The sequence below is a fragment of the Tarenaya hassleriana genome, unplaced genomic scaffold (genome assembly GCF_000463585.1).
Source record: "Tarenaya hassleriana unplaced genomic scaffold, ASM46358v1 Cleome14, whole genome shotgun sequence".
Taxonomy (NCBI): Eukaryota; Viridiplantae; Streptophyta; class Magnoliopsida; order Brassicales; family Cleomaceae; genus Tarenaya; species Tarenaya hassleriana.
This window is the reverse complement of record NW_010964598.1, coordinates 720,105-732,253: the sequence shown is the minus strand read 5'-3', so window position 1 is coordinate 732,253 and position 12,149 is coordinate 720,105. Positions and strand designations below refer to the sequence as shown.

The window sequence follows — 12,149 nt, the reverse complement described above, 5'->3', positions numbered from 1 at the left end:
ATACCTACGTACCCGTATTTATGTGGCAAAGATGCATAGATCCTTTGGAAAAGGAAAAGAAAAATAAGGCAGAAGTGGTTAAAGTTCCATTGAATCAGGCGAAGGACACGACGGCTGACTTCTCTCAATCATGAGAGTGTCGATCGGAAGCTTATACCTAATTACGCTTAACCTCCAAACTTCACATCATATATATATATATATATATATATTCAAGTGCTAATTATAACTCGTCGTACGAATATAATCTAATGTTTTTTATTACTTTCCTTGACAACTATTTCTTTTATTTGGGGATCTCCCCCGGCTCTGTTGGTTTGAGAGTCCACTTCCTGAACAAGAGGTCGTGGGTTCAACACCCAGGGTATGGAGATTTCCCCTCCGACCACCTTCGGGTGCTTCACATCCCACACGTGTGGTGCCGGTTGTGCGTGTGGGTCGGGATTAGTCTGGACCCTTTGGGCCTGGGATTACCCGGTTATCCAAAAAAAAAAAAAAACTATTTCTTTTATTTCTCCAGAAAAAAAAAAGTTAAAGTCCACGACACTCTTTTTTATAATGTTTTTGTCCCTTTCGTCTCTACCACGAAATTAATGTCTAACACGTCTATCGATATATATATGTACTTCATATGTTTGTTACCATAAATAAAAATGAAAATAAAGACACTCAACTTGTAAGAAAATGACAAAAACAAATCCAGCTGTGAAATTCGGAAAGGAAACATAAACTTTTAAAAATGATGTTTAGGTTTCCGATATATATATATATATATGTATATATTAAAAATGATAACTATATAAGCGAAGTTAAGCGTTAGATTAACGATTTCTAATATAAATGAATAATATCTATTTGCATTCAAAATAAATTTGTTTTATATAATTTTTAAAATTATATTGATTCAATATAAAAATAATCGAATATATTTTTCAGATAAGAAATAGTTTTTAAAAAATCGATTAAAATTCAAATTCTAGTTAATCTGAATCTAATATAAAAATTAATGAATATCTATTTGGATAACTTTTTGTAGGAATTAAGTGTTTTTTCTGTATTTGTAATCATTGGCATTTTAGATTAATGATATTTATATTATCAAATTGTTTACAAAATATCCGCAGCTAGAAAAGATAAATATGACCAGAAAATCGGGACCAGCTCTCGCCTGCGCGTGGGAGCGAATATTATTCTTTAATTCAAGAATCAATATGAATTACAACATTTTCTTTTTTAACGACCATATTGTAAAACAAATAATACGATACATAAATACCACATGAGATACGTTGTAAAAAATAAATACTGTGAAAACATGATACACATCATTAGTATTTTCGAACAAATATCAAAATTGCTCAGAGGAAAAACCAAAAACAAAAGCAAATTAATGATACGTTTTGAGATCGTATCGTGTATCAACTGCAATATCAAATCCTTAGGGAGGATTATAATATGAAATGTATAATCATATTGATGATCAGTAAGTGTAGAACTCAGCCAATTCTTCCATGGATCCTCCCCCCAATCCGCCATGAGAGCAGTTACCACTGTTCTTGAGCATCCACAGCAAGTGCTCGAACAGAACAACTTCACAGGCGACGATCCTTAGGGAGGATTATAATATGAAATGTATAATCATATTGATGATCAGTAAGTGTAGAACTCAGCCAATTCTTCCATGGATCCTCCTCCGAATCCATCATGACCATCTCCATGGGAGCAGTTGATGTTCTTGAGCATCCAAAGCAAGTGCTCGAACAGGACAACTTCACAGGCGACAACGATCTCTCGATCGTGCTCGGCGAATCTTGAAGACCGATCCACGAGTTCTTGGAAGAGCGGGTGTCCGATGATGTCGGAGCTCAACGTGTACGGTCTCCGACACTTTCCCACGTAAACCAAGTGGAGATCGTCGTCGTTGCGGTTTCCCTTCGGGAGTTCCACGGCTGAGGATTCGCCGGAGACGGCGACGGATGCGGCGGAGGAGTGGTGGGTCGACTTGGTGAACGACGGCCATCTCTTCATTGCCGACTTGAGTTTTGTCAACTTCCCGACTTTGGCCATTTGGAGAGAAAAATCTTTGATTTTCTTTTGATTGAACAAAAAGGGTTAGTTTTTTTTTTCTTCAAAGATTAGGGTTTATGTGTATTGGTGTATGCGTGCATGTATCGGTGGGGTTTGATGAAGAAGGATTGTCTGTGGAAGAGAACTCTTACAAGTCATGGGACGTACGAACAAGGAAGCTTCGTCCATTTATATACACGACCAGAGAGAGAGAGAGAGAGAGAGAGGTAGGACGCATGGCCCATGGACTGCTGTAGAACAGCTCAGAGAGATAAGGACAGAAGCGGCGAAACCACTGTCTATTCGCTCATCCTTTCCATATTTTTGTTTATAAAATTACACATATATATACATAATATAATATGTTTGTGTGATGTGTGTATTTGTGTAGGCAACCCCTTGTCTGTTGTTGTCTGGTGGTGTGTGTGTATTTGTGGATGACCATAATAATATATGCTTTCAATGATTTGATGGCTTTATTATGTATCCGAATCCAAATTGTCATATCTTTTTCATATTATTCAAGGTAATGTAATGTAATGTTTAAAGATAAAAAAGTATTGTTTGTTTTAAAAAAAATATAGGCTAAAATTCCCTACTTTTGCTTATTATATAATTTTATGGGATCAACTCCAAACAATAAACTAATCTCCACTAATCATGAGACTGATGCCTGAAATATAATTATATATGTATGCCCAAATCCAACATCAATATATAATGATGTTATTATTATTTGATATTTCTAAGTTAATTACAATTATTGGATAGCTTTAGTTTGGTGGACGATAAAAAAATTATTAAATCCAAAACGTCTTTCAGAAAGAAAAATAAAATAATAATTTTTTTTAATAATTAGCTGGTTGCAGCAGGAGCTAAATTCTTTTAGTTTACCATACACACACATATATCTATATATATATATATATATATCCAACTGAATCGATGTTATCAACCCTTATAGATGATCCCGATATATACAACCTTAGATGATAGGTTTCCACAAGATTTGTAATAATTTGCAATTATTAGCAGCTAATAATAACAATAATATATAATAATAACATGTGTGTCGTTTGTTGATTATACACGAAATCCAAGCTAAAAAAGTCATGATTCTAACTCGAATTCGTGGTAAAAGCTTGAAGATGAAAATTCGTATGTGGGTTCGCATGTGATGCGGAACTCTTTGAGATTACATATGAACAAATCATAGCAATTAATCACGTTGCTGATACACCAAAAAAATACCTCAGCTCTTAAAATTTAAAATTATACAAAAAAAATTTCAATAAATTTGAATAGAATTATCGACAGTATAATTAAGAACCGTGTATGAAATTGATTTGAAGAGTTGAGATATTTTATATATATTTTTTAATATTTGGTATATTTATTTGTTAAATTAAAAATTCATATATTTTTTGACACATTTTGAAAAAATTCTAAGATTTTTCCTAATTAATTAGCAAAACTTGGTAATTATTACGTGGAAACTGCACATAATGTTATAATTTAGTCTGTACCCAGAAACGTATCTTGCTCAATACATATATATATAAATATGGACCGTTATTTCCAACAATGAAATATTACAATAAACATTAAAACATTATGTTTACATAATGTTAATAGCAAAATTTTCTTTATAATAAAAAGACGAAAAAAATGGTTTCCAAAGGGTTTTCAACTCAACAACAAAGAACCTTGCATGACAAGCAATGTGGTTTCTTCTTGCTCAAGCAATCGTAAGTAGACGATGAAACATTACTCTGACTTCTTCTTCCTCCTGTTCTTTCTGGCCTTTGGTTTTCCTCTCCTTCCAGCTTCTGAATCATTGGGATCGTCTTTGTTTATCAAATGTTCGTACTCTTCAAGACTCGCAAACGGTGATTTCGATTTCCGTTTCCGTTTCCCTTGCTTTTTCTTGTCACCACCACCACCACCACCATCATCATCGTCATTGTCATCACCATCACCATCACCATCACCATCACCATCACCATCACCATCATCCATGTCTCCTATATCAATATCCTCACCTTCATCGCCATCATCATCATGGATGGCATTGTCTTCAAATTCTTCTCCATCAAGCATGTCAATGTCCAACTCAGCATCACCCACCAAGTCGTCATCATCTTCATCTGCAACTTTATCTAAATCATCGTAATCATAGTCACCTTCCTCGGCTTCTACAACATCGTCAGCAGCATCCAACATATTCTCTATCTCTTCATTATCACTCTCATCACCACCATCAACATCATCATCGACATCGACATCACTCTCGTTGTCTCCGCCATCACCATGGTCCACATCGTACAGCTCTTCTGCAGCTTCTTCCTCGGGCAATTTCTTCTTCTTTTTCTTCGATTTCTTACTGGAGTTCATTTTGTTCACATAGAACTTGTGGAAGACAAGATCTTCTGGGGGCACGTCCTCTTCCGCCAAGGAGAGTATCTCCGACCCGATAAAATGGTTTGACAGGTCAAGCTACATGTGAAGAAGAAAAGAAACCATTACAACGTGAATGCTTTAAGTTTTTTTGAATCACGAGCATAACAAAAAAAAAGGGAGATTGGTGAATTGTTGAAAGCTCGAGTTTTACCTTCTTGGAAGGTTCGATCTGGGAACCACCATGCCAGGTGCTTTGCTTCGGTTTCTTCTCCATGAATTTGTCCAAGAAAGCAGTTAGGCATAAATCGTTTAACGGGTTCCCGTTGTAAACAATGTTCGTCCCTGACAAAAGGGTTCCAGCCATTGTAGCCACTGAAGGGTGAACGTGTGAAGAAAGAACCGTCAATTCCCACCAACTTGCACGATCTCCATTGCTGTTTTTGTTCATCAGAGAACGAGGAATAAGCCGAAAGTGAGCTTTCATGTTTTGCAGACAAAATGGTAAAACAAAATAAGCAAACCATGTAAGAAACAACTCCAAACACGCATTTACGAGGTAATGGAGCCAGTAGAGTGACCCAGTGGATCCCATTCTAAGCGTATAAGAAGTCGAGATTACTGCTAAATCTAAGACCAGTTCTGTAACTAATGCTGTTCTGAGCTGGTCATGACACATAAAATGGATCACAGCAGTAACAGAGCCACAGAATAAGCTCCAGTATTCACGTCATATGGCAAGAGAGACAGCTTAACATACATATCGTGAGTCCTAGATAAGATTAGTGGAGGAGGACTATTACCAGTAAGAAGGTTCTCTGTGACGAGGATCATATCCTCCGGGAAGACAAGTTGATGACAAAGGCAGTTGGCTTCTTCCCATATCATTGGAGATCTCCTTGGTTTCTTTATGATCCGGAGAATTCTCTCTTATAAATAGTTCTTCTCCATCATCGGATGGATCATCATCTTCTTCTTCATCAGATTGAGGAACGGGTGCATCATCTTCATCATCCGAAGAAGAATCACTACCTGTCCTGGTAACTTCATCACCATCATTATTGAGTCCAGTATCGTTCCTTTCTTTCTCGGATTCCTTCCCGGATTCAATATCGTCTTCCTCTTTCACATCTTCAAAGTGTTCTATATCTTCTTCATCATCAACCGATTCCTTCTGGAGCACCATGTTCCTGAATGGAGGCGAAAATACACTGAACGACAGCTAAATAGGCTATGAACTTTGCAACTTACAGAACCAAAATGTCGGGCAAACATACCAAAGAGGCGGCCTTGCTTTTAGTACCTCGGACAAGAGGAAAAGGCATCCACATGCATATTGCGGCGGCTGCTGAAGCGCTACCTATTCAAGTATTTAATGGAAACTTTAAGATATGACCCAAAAAGAGAATTTCTTATTAACTTACAGAATGCTGATGCAACACGTTGGAAACTGGATATGAAGAGCTGATATGAATTCCCTTCAATCTCGAAATCGAATAGCAATACTAACCTGCAAGACCCTTTTGGAGAAGGCAGCGACACGTTTCACGTTTATATCGTTTTTCATAGCTCTGAGGAGAAGTCCAATAAACATTTCTGCCTGAAAATAAAAATTACAAGTTACTGAACAGACTTAAGCAGAATAGTGATACAACATAGCCATATTAGTACGTAAGACATGAAATCTATTCTGCGTAGATGGGTGTAAATATATTTACAACAAAACTCAAACTTAATTATGGTTTGAAACAATATACAACAACAACAACATCGCCTCATTCCCAAGTTCATTTGGGGTCAGCAAAAAAATCATGCAAAGTCCAATTGAAAACTAAGAATAAATGTATGACATATGGGGAAAAACATAAAACACAAGGAAAAAAATATACTTGCCTTGGAAGAATTCATTGCGGAGGGAAGTAGAAGTTTTGAATACAAAGCACGGTAAAACCTATCACTGACAATCTTATTCTTGGATGAGATCTTGTCAAGAAGCATCAGTGCTTGAACTCCCACGTTGAAATTATTTGAGTGCACCTGCAAACATCCATGATCTTCATTTCAATTCATTTTCTATTAGAGATCCATTAAGGTACAATAAGATTTACCAGTTTAAAAAGCATCGGAGTCTGTGCTTCAATTATATCATCGACCTCACTGGTAGAAACGTAAGGAAAAGCTCTGTTAACTCCCTGTGATAACAGAGAAATGGAGCATTAGCTGACTTGCAAACTTCCGAGGATAAATCACATAGGGAAAAAAAACCCAGACTGACCGTTAGTAGAGCTGATAGAATTCTAGAATCCATTTCAACATGTGAATCAGAAGACTTCACTTGTTTAGCTTCCTTAAGATTAGAAGTTTTCTTGTCAGCCACTACTTTGTCCTCTGCACCTTGTTTGCCATCTGCTTCTGTGATTAAAACCTACAAGAATGAAATATACCCTTCAGACTCTAACGATTGAAGACAATTGCATCACCTCCCCGAGATGATATTATGAAGGTGAGAATGAGCGGATGAAAGATCCAAAAGGAGGATAACAAATATTCGATTCTCAGACATTACAGGGGAAGGCAGTCCATACCTTAAAAAGAGCGAAATACACATCAATGAGACGCTTTGCTGCTTTTGGATCTCCTCCTTTATGACTCAAACGGATCTGGCTCAAAAAGTTAACCTGCGCAGTTTACAAGCTAGTAAGATCAATTCAACAGACAAACATAATCACTACACTCGCTTTCCTTCTTTTCTTTTCTTTTTCTTTTCTCGAGTCACCAAAGACGAAATAGAAGTGTATTGAAAAGATACTACTAGAATTATTTCCCCTCTTAGTTCAAAAGAAGCCAATGAAAACATGCTTAAAGCGACGGAAAGTCTGAAAGTCTTTCATGTTAATCCAAGGAAACCAAAGTCTGGGAAAGATAGAGAATTAACTTTCGGGGATATCAAATAAACAGGAAAAAGGGCAGGACATACAGCATGATATTTTGCACGTAACCCAAGCTGAGGCCGGAAAAGAAAGGAGTCAACTTCATCAATTACCACAGCCTGTAAAAGAGAAGTCACCAGTCATGCCAGAAGAGAAGAACCCTGAACAACCGGTCTGGTAACCAAACATAAGGAAGTTAGATAATCATACCTTCATATTAGGATGGTCAGCCAAAAGATTTGACAGGTGGAAATCAGCATTAGATGCACTCCTGTTTTGAGGATCCCCCAACTGTATAAAATAATCAAAACAATTAAAAGGATTGCAGTCATAAAAGTTGAATTACGTACAGCTTGGAAAACATTTCACAAGCCTAGAGGAAATTATGGATACCTTGTTCACCAACGCAGCTAGCAATCTACGCTCCTGTTCTGATTTGCTTGTTAACAGGAAATATATGGTCTGGAAGGAAATATATTATGTGTTATAAAGTTTCTGATCAAGTAGCCGAGCAAAAATCCAACAAAGCTATCAGAAGAACTGAGACTTCTACCAGTTTTGCATAATCTAAAAACAGGTAAAGATCATAGGTAATATAAAATATTTAAATCTTTTTTTTCCGTAAATTTTTTGCGCTCATCAAACGCTAGGCATAGAGGCTAGGACACTGCAAAGGGGTGAGAAGGTATACCTTCAAAGCCTTGTCTTTGAGTTGTGGAAGCATATCCCTTGATGCTTCCTCAAGTGCGATAACAAACCGCTCATACCTACAAAGCATCCATGTTAATGTGATATTGGGTTAAAAGAATTACAGTAGGAAGACAGAAAGCTCTTATTATTTATTTAGTGAGGTGAAAAAAGCATGCCCCCTCAAATTTAAGAAACCCGGCAATGTCAGAAAGAACAACTAAACAAGACAAGAGTTCTTTCACCTCTCTTTCAAACATTCCTCCCAGTACCAAAACAGCAAAAGTGAATAACCATCCTTTGTCTCTGGGATGCTATTCAGAGGCCGCTGCAAAAGTGTTTTCAGCTTTCGATCAGGTAATAACCTGAAGAATCAGATGTTTCAGTTAGTTAAACAAATGCAGAGCATTGACATGACTGGATTATGGATATGCTTATGGCGAGTGATGGAAAGAGAGGTACTTGATGAAAAGTTCCGACAGCGCTTTAAACCCCTTAAAAGCATATCTTTTGCCGATCTTGGAAGTCACCATTCCTACAATTAACAAGTCCAATTGAATCATCCAAAAGCAACAGAGTACAGACTGCGGGGAATACATGAGAGGAAACATTTAGGTAATTTCACCATTCAAAATAGAATCAAATCCCAGAAGTTTATAGCTAAGCAAATCCATTACTCCTAGAATTATAACCTAAAGGACTAATCACAGACTCAACTTGCAGATAAACCACTTAGCCAAAGTCGATGTTCTTAAACCCTCGAACTCAAACATTCAAAACCAAATTTAGAGAAGATTATGAAGATTACTACAACACAAAAGATTTTATTTTCATTTTCAATGAAAAACATACCCACTAGCGCATCAAGCGATCTCATATTAGCAATGGGATTCTCTCCGACCATGATCTCAAATGCAGTGACTTTGTCAGTCACTGTCCCTGACTTTTGCGCGGCGACAACCATCTTCATGTCTCCGCTTTTCCCTTTTGAGGAATTGAAATCCTCCGTATACTGCCACATCAATCTCTCTCCCAGTTCCCTCTTCTTCTCCATCAAACCCTTACGCTGCTCCATATTAGTCTCAACCGCTTTCCGTTTATCTCCGCCGAAGATCTTCTCCTCCAGTTCCTCGGCATCCTTGTACCATTCCGAGCTCAATAAACTCGCCCTCACCAACGGTAGCTTCGGCAAACTCTTGTACTTCTCGAAGCGTTTGCCTTTAAACCCGCCATTTTCATTGTCAACCGACAAAATTTCAGGATTTGGCTTCGGTTTTTCCATTCTCTTCATCCGGGTATCTACCTTTTCGCTCCCAGGCCGCAGATTCTTTCCGGTTTCGTTCGAAATCCTCGAGTTTGGCTTCTTTGCGACCCCTCGTTTATGCTCGTCATGCTGTTTCTGACTGGATTCATCGTTCTTAGGCTTTTTCTGCTTCTGGGATTCGATTTTTCCGGTTTTCCGGAAATCAGAATCGTTGAAGCCCGAAGAAGGGAGAGACGACGAGACCAGGCCGAGAGACGAAGCGAAGGATTCAACATCGTTTTTCAGAAGCTCCAAGTCCACGGATGACTTCTTCGAAGACTTTGGATTCGACATCACGAATCCAATACGGTGAAGTAACGAGATTGAAGAAAGCTAAGTGGAAGAGGTTTTGCTAGGGTTTTTAAAGAGCGGCACGAAGGAGACGGACCAGACGAGAACAACGAAAAAACGCTGCGTTTTGAAAGGAAAGGTTATATCGGGAATATAAAAATTAAGGGAGGGCAAAAGCGTCATAAAATGGACATTAGGGCTTTTACTTTCTCAGAACCTTCCTTTATATCGCTTACTTCTGCGTCGTCCTTCTCCTCTTTAATCTTCATCATCCTTCACGCCCCACTCGTTGTTTGTGCAACAGAATCTTAATCTCTGCGTCTCTCTTAGGGTTTCGGAGGAAGAAAGAGGGAAACAATGGCGGCGAACGGAGCTCTGGCGACTAGACAGCTCTCCCAGAAGGAGGCTGACATCCAGATGATGTTGTCGGCTGAGGTTCACCTCGGCACGAAGAACTGTGACTTCCAGATGGAGCGTTACGTCTTCAAGAGACGCAACGACGGTACCCTCTCTTTATTCTTTTGATTTGCTTCCCCCAGATACGAGTATGAATGTGGATGGATGTGTGGTCATCAATGGCAGTGAGATTGTGTGTCAATCTGGTGGGAATATATCTGCGAACGAAGCCTTTGGTTTTCAATTTGTTGTCAGTGATCTGTTGTGTTATGATTTTACTCTTTTCATGTGAAATGTATCGGAAAACACGAACTTTGTCGTGTTTGCTTAGTCAATTTTCCTGTTTTTATATTTTGGATGGTACTTGAGATTTTGTGAGTGTTTCTTCGTCTCTGAATCCGTCTTCTAATAGCATCTGATAGAGAAATCCCCAAGAAAGGATTTGTAGTCCTTGAAATCACATTTCCGTCTGATTTTGTCTGGAGCATCTGAGAGTGCAGAATATGGATAATTTTTCCTAAATATAAATATAAATATAGTGAGCTTGCCTATAGTCTGCTGTTTAATTTCCTTGAAGCTTGTGGGATTAGTTGTCCTTCTTGACTTGTTTAGTGTCATATGCATGGCCTGGTTCTTCATGCATTAAAGTTCTCTTCCGTTTCAGGTATCTATATCATCAACCTGGGGAAAACGTGGGAGAAACTCCAGCTTGCTGCTAGGGTTATCGTTGGCATCGAGAATCCACAAGACATCATTGTCCAATCTGCTAGGCCCTATGGACAGAGAGCTGTCCTGAAGTTTGCCCAGTTCACTGGTGCTAACGCCATTGCTGGAAGGCACACTCCCGGTACCTTCACCAACCAGATGCAAACTTCTTTCAGCGAACCCAGGCTGTTGATTCTTACTGACCCAAGAACTGACCACCAGGTATAATGTAATATCCTTCCGTTAATCTTTACCGGGTTTCTCTTCCCTTTTTGGACAATTGGTAATGGGCTTCCTGTCTGCTGCAGCCAATCAAGGAAGCTGCGCTTGGAAACATCCCAACCATTGCCTTCTGTGACACAGATTCTCCAATGAGATATGTTGACATTGGTATCCCTGCCAACAACAAGGGAAAGCACAGCATTGGTTGTCTCTTCTGGCTTTTGGCCCGCATGGTCCTTCAGATGCGTGGAACCATTCGTCCTGGCCAGAAATGGGATGTCATGGTAAGCAACCACAGTTCCGTTTTCTGAATCTTGATGCTTTACCCTTTTGGGAGAAACCTGTCCATTATGAAATCTGCTATTAGGTTACCAACATGTTTAACCGCTGAATCTTTGTGCTTTTCTTTCGCAGGTTGACCTGTTCTTCTACAGGGAGCCTGAGGAGGCGAAGCAGCAGGAAGAGGAAGAAGCTGTTCCCCAGACTGACTTTGGACTGCCTGCTCCTGACTATGGAGTTGGTGCTATTGGGGACCAATGGACTACTGCTCAGATCCCAGATGCTGCATGGCCTGGCGAGGCTCAGCAGCCGATCCCTGCTGTTCCTGCTGTTGCCTCCTGGAGCGAAGCCAGCGGTACGATCCTAAAAATCGCCCGAGATTTGTTTTTTGCTGGCTTGAAGTTATTTGCCCCTTTTGTTGCCGAATCCTGAATCATCTGTGTCGGTTTTTGCAGTTCCAGTTGCGGCAGACGGATGGGATGCGGCTGCGCCACCCCAGGCTGCCCCGGAATCAGGTTGGAATTGAAATATTTTTGGCCGAAATCGGGTTTTGGATGAAATATGTTATTGCTGATAGACCTTTTTTTTTAAAAAAAAAAATTGGTTTGAGATAGAAAGTGGTCGGACCAAGTGAATTTGTATCACTTGTTTTTTTTTTGTGTGTTCCTCTCTTGAAGAACATGCAATAGTAGTAGTAGTACTTGGTAGCCTTTTTGTTTAAAGTTTCCACCTTTGAATTGTCATCTTTCATTTCCGTTCTCTCTTATGTACCATACTATCGTTTTGTTTCAGGCGATTAAAATTCAACGCCAATTGTAAATCACTCTTTCTCCATTAAGGTACAATAAGATTTACCAGTTTAAAAAGCATAG

At 38.9% G+C, this 12,149-nt stretch overlaps 3 protein-coding genes across 4 annotated transcripts; 1 reads left to right on the top strand and 2 right to left on the bottom strand.

The window, feature by feature from the left end:
• Window positions 1-1,175: 1,175 nt before the first annotated feature.
• On the bottom strand, window positions 1,176-2,335 carry LOC104808064. Of its 2 annotated transcripts, none has more exons than XM_010533583.2 (2): window positions 1,608-2,335; window positions 1,176-1,437 (listed from the first exon to the last, which is right to left on the bottom strand). In XM_010533583.2, exon 1 carries the CDS (start codon window positions 2,065-2,067, stop codon window positions 1,651-1,653), a length of 417 nt encoding a protein of 138 aa, XP_010531885.1. In that variant the 5' UTR covers window positions 2,068-2,335; the 3' UTR covers window positions 1,176-1,437; window positions 1,608-1,650. The 2 variants fall into 2 exon arrangements, with proteins under 2 accessions (XP_010531885.1, XP_019057495.1); XM_019201950.1 differs by having other exon boundaries at window positions 1,177-1,446; window positions 1,617-2,335.
• Window positions 2,336-3,620: 1,285 nt separating this feature from the next.
• On the bottom strand, window positions 3,621-9,755 carry LOC104808063 (CCAAT/enhancer-binding protein zeta). Its single transcript, XM_010533582.2, has 16 exons — window positions 8,934-9,755; window positions 8,544-8,616; window positions 8,327-8,446; window positions 8,086-8,161; window positions 7,788-7,856; window positions 7,605-7,685; window positions 7,442-7,513; window positions 7,050-7,142; window positions 6,740-6,889; window positions 6,573-6,656; window positions 6,358-6,501; window positions 5,975-6,064; window positions 5,742-5,824; window positions 5,268-5,654; window positions 4,679-4,901; window positions 3,621-4,563 (listed from the first exon to the last, which is right to left on the bottom strand). The coding sequence occupies exons 1-16, from the start codon at window positions 9,676-9,678 to the stop codon at window positions 3,835-3,837; spliced, it is 3,219 nt and encodes a 1,072-aa protein (XP_010531884.1). The 5' UTR covers window positions 9,679-9,755; the 3' UTR covers window positions 3,621-3,834.
• A 172-nt stretch (window positions 9,756-9,927) lies between these two features.
• LOC104808062 (40S ribosomal protein Sa-1-like) lies at window positions 9,928-12,100 on the top strand. The gene is made up of 5 exons (XM_010533580.2): window positions 9,928-10,177; window positions 10,736-10,998; window positions 11,085-11,282; window positions 11,413-11,632; window positions 11,733-12,100. Exons 1-5 carry the CDS (start codon window positions 10,033-10,035, stop codon window positions 11,801-11,803), a joined length of 897 nt encoding a protein of 298 aa, XP_010531882.1. The 5' UTR covers window positions 9,928-10,032; the 3' UTR covers window positions 11,804-12,100.
• The last annotated feature ends 49 nt before the right edge of the window (window positions 12,101-12,149 follow it).